At 52.7% G+C, this 23,369-nt stretch overlaps 1 protein-coding gene across 1 annotated transcript in view; it reads left to right on the forward strand.

The window, feature by feature from the left end:
• Positions 1–831: 831 nt before the first annotated feature.
• npc1l1 (NPC1-like 1) overlaps positions 832–23,369 on the forward strand; it is a 39,573-nt gene continuing 17,035 nt past the window's right edge. Inside the window, exons 1-9 of the mRNA XM_060856464.1 lie at positions 832–885; positions 7,993–9,560; positions 12,141–12,241; positions 13,525–13,697; positions 15,548–15,676; positions 18,442–18,624; positions 18,948–19,062; positions 20,394–20,521; positions 23,224–23,361. Of these exons, the coding sequence (XP_060712447.1) occupies positions 832–885; positions 7,993–9,560; positions 12,141–12,241; positions 13,525–13,697; positions 15,548–15,676; positions 18,442–18,624; positions 18,948–19,062; positions 20,394–20,521; positions 23,224–23,361 (2,589 nt within the window). The remainder of the gene's footprint in view (positions 886–7,992; positions 9,561–12,140; positions 12,242–13,524; positions 13,698–15,547; positions 15,677–18,441; positions 18,625–18,947; positions 19,063–20,393; positions 20,522–23,223; positions 23,362–23,369) is intronic.

Genomic DNA, 23,369 nt, shown 5'->3' on the forward strand with positions numbered 1-23,369 from the left:
TGCTAAATTACCCATAATGCTCAGGGTTGTGCAGGTTAGGGTGGATTGGCCATGCTAAATTACCCATAATGCTCAGGGTTGTGCAGGTTAGGGTGGATTGGCCATGCTAAATTACCCATAGTGCTCAGGGATGTGCAGGTTAGGGTGGATTGGCCATGCTAAATTACCCATAATGCTCAGGGTTGTGCAGGTTAGGGTGGATTGGCCATGCTAAATTACCCATAGTGCTCAGGGATGTGCAGGTTAGGGTGGATTGGCCGTGCTAAATTACCCATCGTGTTCAGGGATGTGCAGGTTAGGGTGGATTGGCCGTGCTAAATTACCCATCGTGTTCAGGGATGTGCAGGTTAGGGTGAATTGGCCGTGCTAAATTGAGCACTAGAGGTAATTTAGCACGGTCAATCCACCCTAATCTACACATTCCTGAGCACTATGGGACAATTTAACATGGCCAACACCTTCAGTAACTGTCCACTGGGGCTCAGGAACTGGATCTCAAAGCCAGGAGCTCGGAGACAGCGAGTAAACAGACTCATGCCCCTTTTAATGATTTCCTGCCAACTCGGACAGCAATCCCTCTGTTTAACCCGAGTTAATAATAACCCAGCTTTACAAGGATCAGCGGCCTCAGATTGGTTGTCCCGTCTCGCACGACTGAAACGATAAGAGAGTGAGGTGACGTAGGATGTGGCAGTCTGTTAAAAAAAAATCCCACCTGCCTCAGGAGCCTGTCTTCGTTCGCTCTCGCCTGCTGCTCCAATCACCCTGGCAACTTGACCCAGTCATGACAATTCTGTAAGAAAACACAACGGAGTGCGAAACAATCCGAAGATGTTGCAGAAGGTGTCTGTAGTTCAGTTGCTGCTCGGCGTTTTCTCTGTCAGGGTAAGGGCTAATCTCTCGTGACTCTTACGGGCATAGTCTTCACACCTCGCGACGTTTGTGACTGTCCTGCGATTATTGGGTGCCCTCACCCAGTGCAGTCAGCATTCGCCCGCACACCGATGGAGGGATTGAGGACCAGAGATACAGAGCGGTGGAGGGACAGCCCCTGGTGGAGGGGCGGTATGATTAAACAAAGGTCAGGGTGGAGTGGGGGCACAGCTCCAGGGGAGAGCTGGTGATGGAGGGATGGGGAACAGAGAGATGGCGATGGAGGGATGGGGAACAGAGAGATGACAATATGGCATTGGAGAGATGGCGAACAGATGGATAGAGAGATGGTGATGGACAGAAGGAGAGCTGAGAGATGGGGAACAGAGAGGTAGAGAGATGGAAATTGAGAGATGGAGAGATGTAGAATAGAGAGATGGTGATATAGAGACGGAGAGCAGAATGATGGCAATGGTGAGAAGGGGAACAAAGAGATGGAGAATAGAGAGATGGAGTGATGGTGATGGAGAACAGAGAGATGGGGAACAAAGAGTTGGAGAGATGGTGATATAGAAACGGAGAGCAGAAAGATGGAGAGATATGGAGACAGTGCGTTAGAACAATAATAACCAAGAGCAGAGAGGTGGAAAGGTTCAAGCCGAACAGTCTCTTGATACTGGCAGGGACGGGTTAAGGCGATGAGAGGGTTTCCTGTGTGGTCTGTCAGCAGTGACAGGAACCTTGCCCTGCTTGAGTATTTAGTCATTCCAAGTACAATGTCCAAAAACTGCTCATTGTCACAATCCGAACTGTTCTGGGAGATTGACAGAGGCTTCTCCAATGGGAAACAGATTGTTAAGGCCCCTCAGACCCTACAGCCTACTGTCCTTGGCTTGCCTTAACCCCGTGATGGTCATTTGGTGTGTGCGCGCGCACAAAAGTGAGTGTGTGTATGTGCATGCGCATGTGTGTGTGTGTGTGCCTCAGTGACTGTGTGTGTGTGCGCGCGAGTGTGTGTGCGTGAGAGAGTGAATGTGTGAGAGAGAAGTGAGTGTGAGAGAGTGTGTGTGTGTGTGCACGAGTGAGTGAAAGATTGAGTGAATTAGTTAGTGTGAGAGTGAACAGTGTGTGTGAGTCAATGCGAGTGTGAGAGAGTGAGTGAGTGTGACTGAATGATTGAGTGTGAGAGTGAGTGAGTAAGTGAGTGTGTGTGCATGTGCACTGGAACATTTCACCACAGTTTACAGGGTCTCATCGGTATTTAATGTGGAGTTTACCATGCCAGCTCTATTCCTTCTCAACACAATCCACTGGTGCCATACTAGGTTCATAGCTCCTTGAAAGTGGAGTCGCAGGTAGATAGGATAGTGAAGGCAGCGTTTGGTATGCTTTCCTTTATTGGTCAGAGTATTGAGTACAGGAGTTGGGAGGTCATGTTGCGGCTGTACAGGACATTGGTTAGGCCACTGTTGGAATATTGCGTGCAATTCTGGTCTCCTTCCTATCGGAAAGATGTTGTGAAACTTGAAAGGGTTCAGAAAAGATTTACAAAGACGTTGCCAGGGTTGGAGGGTTTGAGCGACAGGGAGAGGCTGAACAGGCTGGGGCTGTTTTCCCTGGAGCGTCAGAGGCTGAGGGGTGACCTTATAGAGGTTTATAAAATCATGAGGGGGCATGGATAGGATAAACAGACAAGGTCTTTTCCCTGGGGTGGGGGAGTCCAGAACTAGAGGGGCATAGGTTTAGGGTGAGAGGGGAAAGATATAAAAGAGACCTAAGGGACAACGTTTTCTCACAGAGGGTGGTACGTGTATGGAATGAGCTGCCAGAGGAAGTGGTGGAGGCTGGTACAATTGCAACATTTAAAAGGCATCTGGATGGGTATATGAATAGGAAGGGTTTGGAGGGATATGGGCTGGGTGCTGGCAGGTGGGACTAGATTGGATTGGGATATCTGGTCGGCATGGACGGGTTGGACCGAAGGGTCTGTTTCCCTGCTGTACATCTCTATGACTCTATAATTGGCAAAGTTGACTTCCTGTCGGGAGATTTCATTCCAGATGGGAATATGTGGCTTTATTTTCAACATGCTGACTTGTTAAAGTGTCAAAAGGAACATGTTAGCTGAAATAGTTATGTCATTTCCCAGGTGTGGGTAGACTGTTCTGTTGTTGAGTTTTTGGCAGTTTGGAAAGATCTGTCATGTCCTTCACATGTTCGAGTCTGCAGGGCTTTTGTTCCTCAGAGATATTAAGTCCTCTTTTTCTAAATTGACCGAAGTTGGGTGCGAATTTTCGGTGTGGAACCATAGGCCAAGTGTTCAACTGAATGGCACCTATGAATGATGACGACAGTGCAGGGATTTTCAGCAGATTCTGACCTTGATAAACATCGGCCTGTTCAAGGTTTTGATGCTCAGTGCTCCCCTTGAGATTGCAATGAGATCGTGATCAATTGTTTTCGTGAGCTGTGATAATCAGGACGAGGAGCAGGGCTAGGCCCCACTTCGAGCCTCCCCTGCCAGCGTCATGGCTGTTCTTTCTCATGGACTCAGCACTCGCCCTCTCCCCCTTCCTTCCTTTATTGTTTTGAAAGTGATCGATCTCAGCGTTAAAAACATTCCGTGAGGAAGCCTCGACCACTTCCACTGCATTCCACCGATTCCCAACCCTCTGGGAGAAGAGGTTCCTCCTCAATCTGCTCCCTCCCTCCTCATTTGGAGGCTACACCCTCTTGTCCCAGTTTCACCGGCCAGTGGAAACATCCTCTCTACCTCAATCCCATCTATTCCCTTTGTAATTTTATATGTTTCTCGGATTCTTCTGAATTCCAATGAATACAATCCCAGTCTCTCCTCATAAGCCAACCCCCTCAACTCCGGAATCAAACCCAATAAACCACCTCTGCAGCCCCTCCAGTGCCCGTCCATCCTTTCTGAAGTGAGGAGACCAAAACTACATGCGGTACTGCAGGTGTGGCCTCACCAGCTCCCTGTACCATAACCTCCCTGCTTTTAAACTCCATCCCTCTAGCAATGGAGGACAGAGCTCCATTTGCCTTCCTCATTACCTGCCGTACCTTCCGAGATTCATGCACAAGGTCACCCAGGTCCCTCTGCACAGCAGCAGGTTCCTACCGTTCATATAATCATCTTTGTTACGGTTACTCCTCCCCAGATTAAAAACCACACCACCCCAGGTTATAGTCCAACAGGTTTAATTGGAAGCACACTAGCTTTCGGAGCGACACTCCTTCATCAGGTGATGGTGGAGGGCTCGATCCTAACACAGAATTTATCGCAAAAATTTACAGTGCGATGTAACTGAAATTATACATTGAAAAATTGATTGTCTGTTAAGCCTTTCATCTGTTAGAATACAGTGATAGCTTCACTTCTTTCATGTGTAAATCACAAAACCTTTTTTTTAAAAGTTGCATTCTCGGGTTAGCTGTTAACAATGGTGATAGCTAGACAATATGTTGAAGGTGTTGGCCCCCCTGTGTTCACTGTCTGTGCCATGATGTTTAGATTGATTCTAATCTAAAAAGTGAGATAATGGAGTTTTACATAAATTCATGCAGTTTTTGAGCTCAGAGTTCTACATGAATGCATGCAGTTTTTGAGCAAAGTACAATGTAACTCTGCAAGTACAAATTCACCCCACCAAATATATGCGTGCATGTGGGTCTTTGTCTGTGTGTGTGTGTGTGTGTGTGTGTGTGTGTGTCTGTGTGTGTGTATCTGTCTGGGGTGGGGGTTGTGAGTGTGAGAAAGTGCGTGTGTAGTGAGTGCAGAGTGTCTTAAGTCTGTGAGGGGGTGTATGTGTGAGTGTGTGTGTCTCTAAGGGTGTGTGCGTCTGTGTGTACCTGTGTCCGTGTGTATGTGAGAGTGTGTGTGTATAGTGCAATGATGGTCACTTGTAATGAGACATGAACCCAAGGTCCCGGTTGTGGCCCTCCCTATGGGGACCGAACTTAGCTATCAGCCTCTGCTCGCCCACTTTTCTTCTGCTGCCTGTCCCGAAGTCCACCTTGGAGGCTGGTCACCCGAAGGTCCGAGGCTGAGTGTCCTGGACCACTGAAGTGTTCCCCAACTGGGAGGCAACCCTCCTGTCTGTTGGATTGTTGTGCGGTGCCCATTCATCCGTGGTCGTAGCTCCGGAAGCTAGTGTGCTTCCAATTAAACCTGTTGGACTATGACCTGGTGTGGTGTGATTTTTACACCCCAGCCCAACACCGGCATTTCCAAATCCTCCCAAGATGGATGACTCCACATTGTACTCCATCTCCCCGACCTTTCCCCTCTCACCTCAACTATCCTTTGCAAAGTTTGGCAGTTCTCTGCACACTTTGCTCTAGTGTCATCCGCAAACCTTGACACACTACACGTGGTTCCCCAGCTCCAAACCATCTGTGTAAATCGGGAATAATTGCGGTCCCATTGCTGATCCCTGAGGTACACCACGAGTCACTGATTGCTAACCACAACAACACTCACTCACCCTCTCTCTTTGCTTCCTGTAGTTCATCAATCATCAATCCAGGTTAATACATTCCCCGTAAGATCTTGCACCGTTACCTTCGGCAGCTCCCTGACGAAGGAGCAGCGCTCCGAAAGCTAGTGCTTCCAAATAGACCTGTTGGACCTTAACCGGGGTGTGGTGTGATCTTTCACCTGGTCCACCCCAGTCCAATACCGGCACCTCCCCATCACGTTTATCTTAGTCAGCAGCCTGTGTATGTGCGTGTGGAGGTAGAGTTTAATTTGGATAAATGCGAGGTGCTGCATTTTGGTAAAACCAGCAAGGGTAGGACTTAACGGCCAGGCCTTGGGTAGTGCTGTAGAGAAGAGGGGCCTAGGGATTCAGGTACTCGGTCCTTTGGAGTTTGCGTCACATATAGACTAAGAAGGCATTTAGCTCGCTTTACCTCAAGGGCCCAGTGATTTCTGCTGAACTTGTCAGGACAGTTCCTGCCCTCTCTTTTACCCCCCGGCCCTCAGATACACACTCCCGCCTCAATCAGTTGGCGAGCTCCCTCTACCCGGGCTGACCAATCGGGAGCCGGATTGCGGGTTTGGGTTCTTGCTGTCACACCCACCTGAGGACAGGGAATGGTTTTGTTTCGGCGCGCGGATCGTAACGCACAGGTCAGAGGGTGAGAGAACAGGGCGAGAAAGCAGAACGAGGTCACAGCTCAACAGGAGATGGACAGGAAAGCAAGGACACCATTTCGATTTGAAAACGCGAGCGGGCCTCCATTTCTCAGTCCTTCGAGTTTCGGGGTTGAAACATCATGTCGTGGTTGTACAAGACGTTGGTGACTGTCTCTTCTGGAATACTGCATCCAGTTCTGGTCACCCTGTTGCAGGAAAGATATTGTCGAACAGGAGAAGGTTCAGAAACGGTTTTCCAGGAGGGCTTGAGCGAGAGGCAGAGGCTGAATAGGCCGGGGCTGTTTTCCCTGGAGCGTCGGAGGCTGAGGGACGGCCTTGTCGAGGTATTACAAAATCTTGAGGGACACGGATAGGGTGAATAGCGCGTTTTGAGAAGATTTGTGGCTCAGGTCGAGGTTCTGGATGTAGGTTTGCTCGCTGAGCTGGAAGGTTTGCTCCCAGACGTTTCGTCACCCGACTAGGTCACATCAACAAACACATCGAGTGAGACCCCATCCACCACCCCCTGAGAAAAAGAACAGGAAATGACATCACCATGGGAAACGAGGTCACTACAGGAAATGACATTCCAGACCCAAAGAAACCCAAACATATAAATAGAAAGCAGGAATTATCAACAGCCTGGAGTCCCACTGAAGATGTTACCCACTGAAGGGTGACAAAACATAGGGTGAATAGACGAGGTCATTTCCCCCAGGGTGGAGGAGTTCAAAACTAGAAGACTTGTTTTTAAGGTGAGAGGAGAAAGTCTTAAACAGGGCATGAGGGACAATTTCTTTTCACACACAGAGTGCTGCGTGTGTGGAATGAACATCCAGAGGAAGTGGTGGACGTGGATATAGTTACAATGTTATAAAGACGTTTTGATAAGTGCATGAACAGGAAAGGTTTGGAGGGACGTGGGCCAGGAGCAGGCAGGTGGGACTAGTTTAGTTTGGGATTAGGATCGGTATGGGCTGGTTGGGCCGAAGGGTCTGTTTCTGTGCTGTATGTCTCTTTGACTAACTTGGAAGAGTAAGTCAGCCAACTCTGTTGTCTAGTGAGCTACGCCCATCTTGCCTTCCGACAAAGATGGCTAAGGACTGTTTTTGGGCGGGAGGCCTACTCAATAAGGCTGAAAACATAAAGCCTCAGTGTAATATTTAAACGCCGTTTCCCCCATGTCTCACCTCCTGCCTCAGATGTGAAATGAGGAATTCCAAGGCAAGTCCGTTCCCTTTTTCCAGCTCTGTTTCCCTCTGCAAGAGTCCATGAACGCCCCTCGCTTGCGGGAGTCGGGACTCATCCAAAGGTTTCTAAGGCTTCACCGTCAATGAGTAAGAGGTGGTGGAGGGAGTGGGGGGGGGTTTGTGGGTGTGGGGACAATTGAGCGGGGGCTGCTTTGTCCCTGGATGGTGTCGAGCTTCTCGAGTGTTGTTGGAGCTGCCCCCTCCATCCAGGGCAAGTGGGGAGTATTCCCTCACACACCCTCCTGACTTGGGCCTTGTCGATGGTGGGGACAGGTTTTGGGGGGAGTCAGGAGGGGAGTTACTCGCTGCAGGATTCCCAGCCTCTGAGCTGCTCTTGTAGCTGCTGTGTTTATATGGGGCTGGTCCAGTTCAGTTTCTGGTCAATGGTAACCCCCAGGATGTTGATAGTGGGAGGGATTCAGTGATGGTAACACCATTGAACGTCAAGGGGGCGATGGTTGGATTCTCTTGCTGAGGGCATCCATTACCTGGCACTTGGCATCGTGAAAGTTCTTGGCAAGTCCAGACTGGGATGCTAACCAAGATCTAACTGCCACGGGCTGCTTTGGCGCCTGAGACGTCCAGGAGGGTACAGAAACTGGCAAGACAGTGAGGCCTCAGAGTAGCCAATCGAGTGGCCGCTCCACGAGACTGTCTCCATGGCGACCACCTCCATTTGGCTCCAAAGAAAAAACGGTTTCCTTTCTCTTCCAGGCGACCTACACCCCCGTCCACCAGGAAGGCTTCTGCGCTTTCTACGAAGACTGCGGGAAGAACCCAGAGGTGACTGGCAGCTTGATTCCGGCCCGGGTGCCGTGCCTGTACAACGGGCCGGCCAAACGGGTGGCGCCGGGCAGGCACCTGGAGCTGCTGCGGCGGGTGTGCCCGATGCTGGCGGGGCCGGAGGGCGCCGGGGCGGAGCCTCGGGCCTGCTGCTCGGCCAGGCAGCTGGAGGTGCTGGACAGGAGCCTGGCCATGTCCAAGCCGCTGCTGAGCCGCTGCCCGTCGTGCGTGGACAACTTTGTCAACCTGTACTGCCAGAACACCTGCAGCCCCAACCAGAGCGTCCACATCAACGTGACCCGAGCCTTCGCCGCCAACGTCTCCGGTCAGCTCCTCGACGCCGTGCTGGAGTACCAGTGCTACTACAGCCGCCGCTTTGCCCAGGGCAGCTACGACTCGTGCCGCGACGTCCGCATCCCCTCCACCGGCGGCTACGCCATCTCGGCCATGTGCGGCAAGTATGGCGCCACCCTGTGCTCCGCCGAACGCTGGCTGCGTTTCCAAGGGGACAGCTCCAACGGCCTGGCCCCACTCGACATCCAGTTCGTGCTGGTACCGCCAACGGACAACGGCTCGGCGCCAGGCCCGGGCCCGGGAGGGGGCATCGTGCCTTATGACGGCAGCTTCCATCGCTGCGACCGGCCCTCGAGCCTCGGGGGGCAGGCCTGCTCCTGCCAGGACTGCGTGGCCTCCTGCCCGGCGCTGCCCTCTCCCCCGGCGCCCCCCGGCCCTTGGGCGATAGGCCAGATGGACGGGCCCTTGGCGCTGGGCCTGGCCCTGTTTGGTGGGGCCATCCTCCTCTTCGCCAGCTTCCTCCTCCTGTTCAGGCAGCGCCCAGACGCCCGCAAGGAGGGCGACAAGGCCCCTGCTGCTCCCTCAGCTCCCATCTCCTCATCCTCCACCTCCGCCACCCAGCAGAGACTGAGCTGGGTTTTCCAGAGCTGGGGAACGGCAGTGGCCCGGCACCCACTGCCCGTCCTGGTCACCGCCTGCGTCTTCATTGTCGTGCTGTCCTGCGGCCTATTCTTTGTCGAGCTGACCACCGACCCAGTGGAACTGTGGTCTGCCCCGGACAGCAGAGCCCGTCGCGAGAAAGCCTTCCACGACGCCCAATTCGGGCCCTTCTTCCGCACCAACCAAATCATCGCCACGGCGACGGGGCAAGGCCCACCGGGGTACACCTACGACTCGGTGTTCTTCGGGCCCACGGCCTTCAACGGCCTGTTCTCCAAGGAGCTGCTGCTCCAGCTGCTGGACCTCCAGAACCGCCTGCAGGCCATCAGCGTGTGGTCGGAGACGGCGCAGAGGAACATCACGCTGAAGGACGTCTGCTACGCCCCGCTCCAGCCCGATAACCCCGGGCCTACCGACTGTGCGGTCAACAGCCTGCTCCAGTACTTCCAGAACAACAGGAGCCTGATCGACGCTGTCGCCAACCAAACCATGGCAAGTGTCACCGGCACCGTGGACTGGAGGGATCACTTCCTCTACTGCGTCAAGTAGGTATCCATTCCCCCCCGCCCCCACACCCCAACCCCTTTCACCTCTCCCTTCCCCCCTCCACTCCATTCCCCCTCTCACACACTCCCAACCCCTCCCCTCTCCACCCCCTTTCCCCTCTCCCTCCTCCCTCTTCACCCCCTTCCCACTCCCCTTTCCACCACCTTCGCCCTCTCCCTTCCCCATCTCCCACCCCCCCTCCACCCCCTTCCTCATCTCCCTCCCCCCCTCCGCCCCATTCCCCCTCTCACACACTCCCAACCCTCCCCCTCTCCACCCCTTTCCCCTCTCCCTCCCCCTCCAACCCCTTTCCCATCTCTAGCCCCTACCCCCTCCCCTCTCCACCCCCTTCCCCACCTCCCTCCTCCCCTCCACTCCCTCTCCCACCCCTCCGTCCCCTTCCCCCACTCTCTCTCCCTCACCCTCCCCTCTCGTCCCTCCCTCCCCATCTCCCTCACCTCCCCCTTCTCTCCCTCCCTCCCCATCTCCTTCTCCCTCCCCTCTGTCTCTTTCCCCCATCCTCTCTCTCCCTCCTTCCCTATCTCCGTCCCCTCTCTCTCTCTCTCTCCATCCCCTTTCCCATCTCCCTCCCCCCTCTCCCACCCCCCCCCCCACTCCTGATTTCAAAATCCTCCATTAGATCTCCCTCTCCTCTCTGAGGAGAACACTCCCAATGTCTTCCATCTCTCCTCATCGCTGATGTCTCCCGTCCCTGTTGTTGTAAATCCCTTGTGCGCGCTCTCTCTCTCTCTCTCCATTTTCACATAATTCCCATAATGTGGTGACACAATATCCCGGGGAAGGGGGTGGGGGGGAAGAGAGGTGATCAAACAAGTAGCTTGTCTAAGGTAACCACCACCTCTTGTACTCTCCACCCCTACTAGGATTCATGAGTATCTGGAAAGACACTGCTTGATTAGGGACAGCCAGCACGGATTTGTGAAGGGTAGGTCTTGCCTAACAAGCCTTATTGAATTCTTTGAGGAGATGACCAAGCATGTGGATGAGGGTAGAGCAGTGGATGTAGTGTACATGGATTTTAGTAAGGCATTTGATAAGGTTCCCCATGGTCGGCTTATGTGGAAAGTCAGGAGGCATGGGATAGTGGGAAATTTGGCCAGTTGGATAGAGAACTGGCTAACCGGTCGAAGTCAGAGAGTGGTGGTAGATGGTAAACATTCAGCCTGGAGCCCAGTTACAAGTGGAGTTCCGCAGGGATCAGTTCTGGGTCCTCTGCTGTTTGTAATTTTTATCAATGACTTGGAAGAGGGAGTCGAAGGGTGGGTCAGTAAATTTGCAGACGATACGAAGATTGGTGGAGTTGTGGACAGTGAGGAGGGCTGTTGTCGGCTGCAAAGGGACTTAGATATGATGCAGAGCTGGGCTGAGGAGTGGCAGATGGAGTTCAACCCTGCCAAGTGTGAGGTTGTCCATTTTGGAAGGACAAATAAGAATGCGGAATACAGGGTTAACAGTAGGGTTCTTAGTCAGGTGGAGCAGCAGAGGGATCTTGGGGTCTATGTACATAGCTCTTTGAAAGTTGCCACTCAGGTGGATAGAGCTTGTAAGAAGGCCTATGGTGTATTAGCGTTCATTAGCAGAGGGATTGAATTCAAAAGTCGTGAGGTGATGTTGCAGCTGTACAGGACCTTGGTTAGGCCACATTTGGAGTACTGTGTGCAGTTCTGGTCGCCTCACTTTAGGAAAGATGTGGAAGCTTTGGAGAGGGTGCAGAGGAGATTTACCAGGATGTTGCCTGGAATGGAGAATAGGCCGTACGAGGATAGGTTGAGAGTGCTAGGCCTTTTCTCATTGGAACGGCGAAGGATGAGGGGTGACTTGATAGAGGTTTGTAAGATGATCAGGGGAATAGATAGAGTAGACAGTCAGAGACTTTTTCCCCGGGTACAACAGAGTGTTACAAGGGGACATAAATTTAAGGTGAAGGGTGGAAGGTATAGGGGGGGTGTCAGGGGTAGGTTCTTTACCCAGAGAGTGGTGGGGGCATGGAATGCGCTGCCCGTGGGAGTGGCAGAGTCAGAGTCATTGGTGACCTTTAAGGGGCAATTGGAGAGGTGCTTAAGCTAGGACAAATGTTTGGCACAACATGGTGGGCCGAAGGGCCTGTTCTGTGCTGTATTGTTCTATGTTCTACTAATAAAGACAAGGACGTCAGGCACTTTATTAACCGCGCTCTCCCCCTCAGTCCTGCCACCTTCGGTGATCCATGCACGTAGCACCCCCCCCCCTCACCTCCTTCCCTTCCTGTAGAATTGCTTACCCCCTCCCCTTTTGATTTTGACCTCCTTCCAGTTCTCTCTGCTCCGAACCTCATCCACCACCTCTCTGCCCACTCCGCCTCACTGGTCACTGCCCTTTTCCGAAACTCCATAAACTGGGAAATTGCGCCCCCCCCCCCACCCCCCCCCAACCCCCACATCACATTGCGAGTCGTCTTTGAAAGCCTCCCGTTGTCGAGCTGCTGCTCCCTGTAACTGTTCTCCCGTCAGGACTGTTGCCACATGACCCTGAACAAGATCTCCATCTCTCTCTCTCTCTCTCTCGTTCTATCTCTCCAGCTCACCTCTCTCTTTCAAGGACAGCACAAACTTGGGAATGAGCTGCATGGCGGACTACGGCGCACCAGTATTCCCATTTTTGGCCGTGGGCGGATATCAGGGTGAGCGAGTTCGGGGTGAGGAGGTTGGAGCCGCATTCCTCATTTCCCTGCGGAACGCCGTCCTTGTGCCCGAAGGGATGGGTTTCGGCGAATCCGGGTCAAGGTGTAGTTCGCTTGGTTTCGAGATTCTTTCGAGAAATATTTTCACTCAGCTTTGAGGCGGGGGGGAAACGCAGTGATAACTCGACTGGGCTGGGAGGGGGGTAACATGTCGGTTCAAGAGAGCTGGCTCATCTGTTGCTGAAGAAAGGCCCTGTCACTCTCACTGATGTCCCTTCAGTGAAAGAAAATCTTCTGTTTTCACCTGATCTGGTCTACACGCATGTCCAGAGATCATAGAGTAATTTACAGCACGGAAACAGACCCTTCGGTCCAACCCATCCATGCTGACCCAGATAACCCAACCCAATCTAGTCCCATTTAGAGTCATAGAGATGTACAGCACGGAAACAGACCCTTCGGTCCAACCCGTCCATGCTGACCCAGATATCCCAACCCAATCTAGTCCCACCTGCCAGCACCCAGCCCATATCCCTCCAAACCCTTCCTATTCACATACCCATCCAAATGCCTCTTAAATGTTGTCATTGTACCAGCCTCCACCACTTCCTCTGGCAGCTCATTCCACACACGTACCACCCTCTGCGTGAAAAAGTTGTCCCGTAGGTCTCTTTCGGTCCAACTCATCCATGCTGGCCAGGGATCCGAAATTAATCTAGTCCCAACTTCACTCACAGTTATACAGCACAGAGATAGACCCTTCGGTCCAACCCATCCATACAGGCCAGAGATCCAAAGTTGATCTACTCCCAACGTCATTCATCGACTTGCACAGCACAAAACCAGACCTTCCATGCCAACCAGATATCCCAACCCAATCTCGTCCCATTTGCCAACACCCGGCCCATATCCCTCCAAACCCTTCCTATTCATATACCCATCCAAATGCCTCTTAAAGGTTGGCATTGTACCAGCCTCCACCACTTCCTCTGGCAGCTCATTCCATACACGTACCACCCTCTGTGTGAAAAAAATTGCCTCTCAGGTCCCTTTTACACTTTCCCCTCTCACTTTCAACTCGAATCTGGATCCCGGTTGGATCTTAGTTGGCCTGGGAATGGCCCAGAGAGTCAAGAGGATTGTGGGTAATTAGGGATGGGCAACAGCTGGCGCCCCCCTGCCAACCAATTAGGAACGACTCACAGGACAGGGGGTGGTTGGGGGGGGTGGGGGAGGATTTGGCAGTTCGCTGTTCATTTTGACCTCGGCTCTGTCTTGAACAGACGAAGACTACAGCAGGGCAGAGGCCTTCATTGTGACGTTCTCTCTGAACAACTACCAGCCTGACGATCCCAAGTATGAATACGTGAGGCTTTGGGAGCAGGAGTATTTAAGGATTCTCCAGGACTATAAAAACAACAAGTCCATCAATTTCAGCTTCGCCTATATGTCTGAGGTAGGTGTCTGGGCGGGAATGCCGGCCGAGAGGGTCGGGAATGTTGGCCATCACTACAGGAGAAAGGGGGGCGAGGGGAGGGCGCCAACCCAGCCGCCCTCCCTTCCCTTGGCATGGCGCCAGACGGAAAGGGTTTTAACAGCGCCCTTCGCCAATGAATACCCCCCTCACCCCGTCAAGGCCTGTCCTGCTTCTGAGGGGGGGGGGGGAGGGCGGTCACTGGCGCAAGTAAGAGCCCAAAACAGGATTGCTGACCAGATGTCAGCCAATGTATCGGTCCGAGGCACGCATTTTGTGCGAGCGAACTTTCCTGAAGAAGTCTCCAGGCTGAAGGTTTCCTCTCCGAGACTAGGTTTTGGGGCTGGAAAATTGTTGAGAGAGAGAGAGAGAGAGAGAGAGAGAGAGACCACAGTGTGAGAGCAGGAGTGCTGCAGCGAAACAGGATTTCTCTATGATAATTACCGACCCAATAACTTCTAACTGCGGTTTCAGCTTTCTAATGGTTATCCCTCACGTTGACAAGTGACAATAAAAAAGCTTGGGAAGGGCACTTAATCGATATTAGTAACACTGCATTGGTGAGATCACATCTGGACTACTGTACATCGTTTTCGGCCTCTCCATTTAAGTAAGGATCCTGTTGATCAGTCGATCCTATTGACGCCTACAAGATCCCAAAGGTCTCTACCGCACCAGAGAACCCCTACAGTGCTGAAGCAGGCCATTCGGCCCATCAGGTCCACACCGACCCTTTGAAGAGCATCCGTGTTAGATACAAGTCCCTACCTTATCCCTGTATACCTATATTTCCCATGGCTAGTCCACCGAGCCTGCACATCCCTGAACACTGTGGGTAATTTAGCATGGACAATCCACCCTAACCTGCACATCCCTGAACACTGTGGGTAATTTAGCATGGACAATCCACCCTAACCTGCACATCCCTGAGCACTATGGGTAATTTAGCATGGCCATTCCACCCTAACCTGCACATCCCTGAGCACTATGGGTAATTTAGCACGGCCAATACACCCTAACCTGCACATCCCTGAGCACTATGGGTAATTTAGCACGGCCAGTCCACCCTAACCTGCACATCCCTGAGCACTATGGGTAATTTAGCATGGACAATCCACCCTAACCTGCACATCCCTGAGCACTATGGGTAATTTAGCATGGCCATTCCACCCTAACCTGCACATCCCTGAGCACTATGGGTAATTTAGCACGGCCAGTCCACCCTAACCTGCACATCCCTGAGCACTATGGGTAATTTAGCACGGCCAGTCCACCCTAACCTGCACATCCCTGAGCACTATGGGTAATTTAGCACGGCCAATCCACCCTAACCTGCACATCCCTGAGCACTATAGGTAATTTAGTATGGCCAATCCACCCTAATCTGCATATCGATGAGCACTATGGGTAATTTAGCATGGCCAATCCACCCTAAACCTGCACATCTTTGGATCGTGGGAGGAAACCGGAGCACCTGGAGGTGCAAATTGTTCACAGACAGACAGTCGACCGAGGCTGGAATCGAACACGGGTCCCTGGCACCGTGAGGCAGCAATGCTAACCACTGAGTCACCGTGCCTGACCCTCTAAGGCTGAGGCCTAACATTTCAGGCTGAGGGAGCTAGACTCTCCACTGACCAGGCAACTGATGGGTCACACTGGGGTAGCGGGAATGTGGGGTTGAGGCCACAATTCAATCAGACGTGGTTTTATTGAATGGTGGCACAGGCCAGGGGGACTGCTGATTCGCGTGTCTTGCCTCACATCTCAGCTGGGCCCTCAAGGTGACAGGCCTATGTGAAAGACTCTTTCTTTCCCCAATGTGTTCCCAGCGGTCCCTGGAGGATGAGATCAACAGAACCACGGCGGAAGACCTTCCCATCTTCGCCATCAGTTACCTGGCAATATTTATCTACATCGCCTTGGCGCTAGGGAAGTACACAAGTTGGCGAACCATCATGGTGAGTAGCATCGTCCAAGGCCTACCTCAGGCCTGTAAAGCCTCTTACCCTGAATGCCTGGGGCCCCAGTTTGGGGGGGGGGGGGGGGGGGTAACGGGAGCCGCTGTGGCTCACTTCGCGGTCATCCCAATTCGTGGCGCGAATCCATGGCCGCTTCGGTCCCTGCCCTCTCTTCAGAAGGACCCCAGTCACCGTCCTGTCATGGCCTGTTTCCAGGGAGTGGACATCCATGCACACAAACCGTCTCAGGGGAGGCAGGGGAGCGAACTGAAGTCTCCGCAGAGCAAGAAAGTGTCATGGAGTCATAGGATCCTTACACTGTGGGGATTCGGCCCAACACGTCCGCACGGACCCTCTGAAAAGTATCCCATCCAGATCCATTCCACCACCCTATTTTTCTACATTTATCCCTGACTAATGCACCTGACCAGCACATCCCTGAGCACTATGGGTAATTTAGCACGGCCAATCCGCCGTAACCAGCACATCCCTGGACACTGTGGGTAATTTAGCATGGCCAATCCACCCTAACCAGCACATCCCTGGGCACTGTGGGTAATTTAGCATGGCCAATCTACCCTAACCAGCACATCCCTGAGCACTCTGGGTAATTTAGCATGGTCAATCCACCCTAACCTGCACATCCGTGAGCACTTTGGATTATTTAGCATGGCCAATCCACCCTAACCTGCACATCCCTAGGCACTATGGGTAATTTAGCATGGCCAATCCACCCTAACCTGCACATCCCTCGGCACTATGGGTAATTTAGCATGGCCAATCCACCCTAACCTGCACATTCCTGGGCACTATGGGTAATTTAGCACGGCCAATCCACCTTGACCTGCACATCTTCGGACTGTGGGAGAAAACCTGAGCACCCGGAGGAAACCCACGCACAGACACGGGGGGTGGGGGGGTGCGGGGGCGGGGGGGGGTGGAGTGGAGAATGTACAGACTCCACACAGACAGTCGCCCGAGGCTGGAATCGAGCCCAGGACCCTTGGCGCCATGAGGCAACAGTGCCGCCCTAAATCGGCACACAGCTGCCATTCGGCCCTTTGCATCTATGCTGGCCCTGTGCTAGAGCAACACAGCTAAACCCCTCTGCGCCCCCACCCAACTCTTCCACCATTTTCCCTCTGGCCCCGTAACTGCTTTCGTCTCCCTCCTCATCCCCACTCTTGGCCCTTCCACCGGTGGGAGCAAGTTTCCCACTCTCTGCTCTGTCCATGTTTTTCATGATGTTGAATGCTGCATCATCTCTAAAGCTCCCTCGAAAGCGTATTGGTCATACTCTTCCAGGAAATAATGTCTTGAGTGTGGCCATTGAATGCGTAGAACACGGAATTTGGTGGGATGGGGCCAAAGGCAGGCAAATGCGACTAGTTCAGTTCGGGAAATCTGGTCGGCATGGACACGTTGGGCTGAAGGGCCTTTTTGGGTTCTGTAGGACTCTAATTGGTGCAGGATCTAGTCAAAGTTGGGAGTCATGTTGCGGCCGTACAGGACATTAGCTAGGCCGCGTTTGGAATATTGCGTGTAATTCTGGTCTTCCTGTTATCGGAAGGATGCTGTGAAACTTGAAAGGGTGCAGAAATGATTTTACAAGGGTGTTTCCAGGGTTGGAGGGATTTAAGCTGCAGGGAGAGGCTGAGTAGGCTGTTTTTCCCTGGAGCGTCGGAGGCTGAGGGATGACCTTATGGAGGTTTATAAAATCATGAGGGGGCATGGATTGGGTAAATAGACAAAGTCTTTTCCCCTGGGGTGGGGGAGTCCAGAACTAGAGGTTTAGGGTGAGAGAGGAAAGATATAAAAGGGACCTAATTGGCAACTTTTTCACACAGAGGGTGGTACGTGTATGGAACGAGCTGCCAGAGGAAGTGGTGGAGGCTGGTACAATGACAGCTTTTAAAAGGCATTTGGATGGGTATATGAACAGGAAGGGTTGAGAGGGATGTGGGCCGGGTGCTGGCAGGTGGGACTAGATTGGGTGAGGATATCTGGGTGGGCAAGGACAAGTTGGGCCGAAGGGTCTGTATCGGTGCTGTACATCTCTATGACTCTCGCTTTAGGTAAACAAATGAAAGCACCACATCTGTACTGCAGGATTAAAATTAACACAGGTTCGAAAACTGCTTCAGAATCAGTATTTGTCGTTCAGAGGCAGAGAACAGCCATTAATTGGTGCACACGGCTTTCCATACCCTTTTGTGTTGAGGGGGATTGTGGTCAAACAGTCATGGTACTGGAATGGGAACTTTGAGGCCTAGTCTGAGGAGCTGACCTCAAATCCTCTCATGGTCGTTTACGCATTGAACTCGGTTCATGAAAGAAATCTGGGATTAAAATCGCTGTAAAGCGCTGAATCGATGTTTCAGGCCCATTTGGTTGACTATGTCTCTTTCTGGAAGCAAATCAGTTGTTCTTACTTGGTCCGGCCTACACATGATGTCAGACCTGCAGGCTGACTCTTTAACTGCCTCCAGGAAGACAGAGCACCATTAACCTCGTCGTGAGGCAATTAAGGATGAACAGGACATAAACACAATAAATAACACTTCATTCTCCCCCGCCCTTGCCCCACAAATGCATGAGTCACCCGGCAGCCATTTTATGCCTTATTTCCCCACTAATTTACAAAGAGGCCTACCATGTCAGGCCAGGCCTGACTTCACTGCTGGCCAAAACTCTGCACAGACAAAAAAAGAGAAAGATGGTCACTTGCGGGTGTTTCCGGGTCTTTCCTCCTGCCACGACTGCAGGTCGATTCGAAGATCACGCTGGGCCTGGGAGGAATCCTCGTGGTCTTGGGCGCCGTCATCGCCTCAATGGGTTTCTACGCCTACATCGGAGTGCCGTCCTCGCTCATCATCCTCGAAGTGGTCCCCTTCCTCGTCCTCGCCGTCGGAGCTGACAACCTCTTCATCCTCGTCCTCCAGTACCAGGTCAGCGGGAGGAGGGAAGATCGGGGCTCCAAAGCAATGCGGGCGACGATTCGCCGAGGTGCGGGATCGGGGACATGGTGACTCGACTGGACCCTGCAGATTGTAGTAGGGGAAGGGAAGGGAGGGGAAGGGAGGGGGATTAAGAATCTCACTGAACCTGCAACTGAATTTCGACAGGCGAGGGTTGGGCAGAAAGTTCCGGAATGTCGGTCAGGTCGGTGGTGAGGAGGGGGAAACGGAAGGGTTTTGGCCAACCCGTGACCAGGGCACCCTGCAGCGAGCAGAACCTTCCAGAACATTCACACTGTCCTTTCCATCAACAGAGGGACGAGAGGCGAGTGGGAGAAGGGAGGGAGGAGCAGATTGGCCGGGTGCTAGGAGACGTGGCTCCCAGCATGCTCCTCTGCAGCATCTCCGAAACGATCTGCTTCTTTCTCGGTAAGAAATACCGCGTTGATCCTTGATGTCGATTTATCTCCAATGGAAAATGGACGCGTCGTGCACAGAGATCCTTAACATTTCTGTATGTGTTCCTGAGGGGTTGGGTTGGGCCATAATTGCATGGGAGATGCTTGGTCATTCAGGCCTATCCTCGCATTTAGCTCCTTCGGCGATGAGGTACTCTGTCGATCACCATAAGCTAAGCTTCCTCCCTTAACTCTGGGCTTGCCTCAGATCCCCCAGTCACAGAGATGTACAGCACGGAAACAGACCCTTCAGTCCAACCCGTCCATGCCGACCAGATATCCCAACCCAATCTAGACCCACCTGCCAGCACCCAGCCCATGTCCCTCCAAACTCTTCCTATTCATATCCCCATTCAAATGCCTCTTAAATGTTGTAATTGTACCAGCCTCCACCACTTCCTCTGACAGCTCATTCCATATACATATACCACCATCTGCGTGAAAAAGTGGCCCCTTAGGTCTCTTTTACATCTTTCCCCTCTCACCCTAAACCTATGCCCCTCTAGTTCTGGACTCCCCCACCCCAGGGGAAAAGACTTTGCCTATTTATCCTATCCATGCCCCCTCATGATTTTATAAACCTCTATAAGGTCACCCCCTCAGCCTCGGATGCTCCAGGGAAAACAGCCCCAGCCTGTTCAGCCTCTCCCTGTAGCTCAAACCCTCCAACCCTGGCAACATCCTTGTAAATCTTTTCTGAACCCTTTCAAGTTTCACAACATCTTTCCGATAGGAAGGAGACCAGAATTGCACGCAATATTCCAACAGTGGCCTAACCAATGTCCTGTACAGCCGCAACATGACCTCCCAACTCCTGTACTCAATACTCTGACCAATAAAGGAAAGCATACCAAACGCCTTCTTCACTATCCTATCTACCTGCAACTCCACTTTCAAGGAGCTATGACCCTGCACTCCAAGGTCTCTTTGTTCAGCAACACTCCCTAGGACCTTACCATTCAGTGTATAAGTCCTGCTAAGATTTGCTTTCCCAAAATGCAGCATTTATCTGAATTAAACTCCATCTGCCACTTCTCAGCCCATTGGCCCATCTGGTCCCGATCCTGTTGTAATCTGAGGTAACCCTCTTCGCTGTTTGCAAACTCACTAACTGAGAGTCAGTTGGACTCGAGCTGGTTTGGAACGGTGCAGCCTCCCACTGCCAAATAGCGTTACCAGGAAGGGGTGGTTGTAGGGGATATCCTCTGCTGCACATGAGCCGCCTACAGCGGCCATTGTTGGAAGCGTGTGGCTACACCGACCGTGGGTAGGACTGACAGAGGCCTGTCTCCCTTCCTGCAGGTGCCCTCACCAAGATGCCAGCTGTCCGCACCTTTGCATTCTACGCAGCACTCGCTGTCTTCATCGATTTCCTCCTCCAGATCTCGGCGTTTGTCGCTCTGATGGCACTGGACGTGCGAAGAGAGGAGGTACGGGCCTGGTGATCTCGCTGCGCTGGCACTCCAGCTCCTGATGGGTACTTAGTTAGTGCTCCCGGTGGGGAGGGGAGCTCTCCCAGATACTGCAGCACATCGAACACAAATACTTCCAAAGGATCGTCACCTGAAATTCCTCTCCTCCACAACGGGGTGTCAATAGTTGCAGAGCCGTTGAAATAGAAACAAACTCTTTGGTCCAACCAGGCCATAATTCCAAACTAAACTAGTCCTACCTGCCAGCACCCGGCATATACCCCTCCAAACCTTTCCTGTTCACACACTTAGAGTTATAGTCACAGAAATGTGCAGCACGGAAACAGATCCTTCGGTCCAACCCGTCCATGCCGAGCAGATATCCCAACCCAATCTAGTCCCACCTGCCAGCACCTGGCCCATATCCCTCCAAACCCTTCCTATTCATATACCCATCCAGATGCCTTTTAAATGCTGTAATTATACCAGCCTCCACCACTTCCTCTGGCAGCTCGTTCCATACACTCATCACCCTCTGTGTGAAAAAGTTGCCCTTCAGGTCCCTTATATATCATTCCCCCTCTCCCCCTAATCCTATGCCCCTCTAGTTCTGGACTCCCCCACCCCAGGGGAAAAGACCTTGTCTATTTACCCTATCCATGCCCCTCATGATTTTACAAACCTCTATAAAGTCACCCCTCAGCCTCCGATGCTCCAGGGAAAACAGCCCCAGCCCGTTCAGCCTCTCCCGGTAGCTCAAACCCTCCAACATCCTTGTAAATCTTTTTTGGACCCTTTTAAGTTACACAACATTCTTCCTGTAGCTGGGAGACCAGAATTGCACACAATATTCCAACAGTGGCCTAACCAATGTCCTGTACAGCCGCAACATGACCTCCCAACTCCTACACTCAATGCTCTGACTAATAAAGGAAAGCATACCAAACGCTGCCTTCACTATCCTATCTACCTGCGACTCCACCTTCAAGGAGTGGAGCTGCACCCCAAGGTCTCTTTGTTCAGGAACTATCCAAATGTAGTATCCATTGAGTCAAATTGTACTTCGGGAGTGAGTGATTGATAGGGAACCGCTTATTAAAATTAAGCTCCAGTTAAGCGTTAAAATTCTGGATATTAATTACGTTGATGTCCTGATGAAGGGCTTATGTCGAAACGTTGATTCTCCTGCTCCTCAGATGCTGTTTGACCGGCTATGATGTTTCCAGCACCCACTCTCTTGACATTAATGTCTGGTGATTTTCTGTATTTTTCATGTCCAGCGTGTCCTGCCCGTTTCCCTCCCTAACTGCCCCCTTGAGAGGGTGGGGGGTGAGCTGCCTTCTTGAACCAAGTGTGGCATACGGACCCCCACACCACCTTCAGGGAGGGAAGCCCAGGATTCCGACCCAGCGACACCCCATATATTTCCGAGTCACGGACGGTGAGGGGCTCAGAGGGGAACTTGCAGGAGGGGTGGTGTTCCCATGTACCTGCTGCCCCTTGTCCTTCCCGATGGAAGTGGCCGTGGGGTTTGGAAGGTGCTGTCTGAGGAGCCTGGGGGAGTTGCTGCAGTGCGTCTTGTAGATGGTACCCACTGCTGCTACTGAGCGTTGGGGGGGTAGAGGGAGTGGGGGGTTTGTGGGTGTGGGGACAATCGAGCGGGGGGCTGCTTTGTCCCTGGATGGTGTCGAGCTTCTCGAGTGTTGTTGGAGCTGCCCCCCCATCCAGGGCAAGTGGGGAGTATTCCCTCACACTCCCTCCTGACTTGGGCCTTGTCAGTGGTTGGGGGCAGAGTCGAGAGTGTGGTGTTGCTGGAAAAGCACAGCAGGTCAGGCAGCGTCTGAGGGAGCAGGCGAATCGACGGTTCGGGCATAAAGCCTTCATCAGGAATGAGGCTTGTGGGCCGAGGGGGTGCTGAGAGATAAATGGGAGGGGGGGTGGGGGGAAGGGAGCTGAGAATGCGACAGGGAGATTGAAGGTCAGGGAAAAGGCGATGGGTCCGAGAGGAGGGTGGAGAGGATAAATGATGCTGGAGTCGGGAGGGCAGTGCCGAGTTGGAGGCTTGGGACTGGGATAATGTTGGGGGGGGGTGAGGTGGGGGAAGGGGAAATGAGGAAACCAGTGAAGTCCACATTGACGCCCTGGGGTTGAAGCGTTCCGAGGCGGAAGATGAGGCGTTCTTCCTCCAGGCGGTCGGTTGGCGAGGGAGTGCCGATGGAGGAGGCCCAGGACCTGCATGTCCTTGACAGAGTTGGAGGGGGCGCTGAAGTGTTTAGGCCACGGGGGTGGTGGGGCTGGTGGGTGCGGGTGTCCCAGGGATGTTCTCTGAAAGAAGGCGTCCCGTCTCCCCGCTGTAGAGGAGACCACACTGGGTGCGGCGGCTGCAGTAGATGACATCGGTGGAGGGACGGGTAAATTTCTGTTGGATGAGGAATCTTCCTTTCGGGGCCTTGGATGGAGGTGGAGGCCCAAATTGTGTTGCTGGGGCCAGGCTTTGGAGGGGGGGGGGGTTGGGTGGGGTCACTCGCTGCAGGATTCCCAGCCTCTAACCTGTTCTTATAGCAACAGCCTTGATATGGGCTGGGGGAGGGCCACAGTCCGGCCGCCATATTTACACAGTCACCTGAGAAAGTGCGTCGTGTTCTGTGACAAAGGCGTGTGGAACGGCGACCATTTACCTCACCCCAAGTCAGCGTGCCCTCTCTCTCTCTCTCCTGCAGAAGGACAGATTCGACATCTGTTGCTGCGTCCGGGCAAAGGCCAGGAAAAAGAAGAGGAAAACCGAGGGGCTTCTGTTGCCTTTGATGAGGGAATATTATGCCCCATTTCTGCTCCACTCCGTCACCAGGATCGTGGTGGTGAGCAA

This window comes from Hemiscyllium ocellatum, chromosome 48 (assembly GCF_020745735.1).
Source record: "Hemiscyllium ocellatum isolate sHemOce1 chromosome 48, sHemOce1.pat.X.cur, whole genome shotgun sequence".
Lineage (NCBI taxonomy): Eukaryota > Metazoa > Chordata > Chondrichthyes > Orectolobiformes > Hemiscylliidae > Hemiscyllium > Hemiscyllium ocellatum.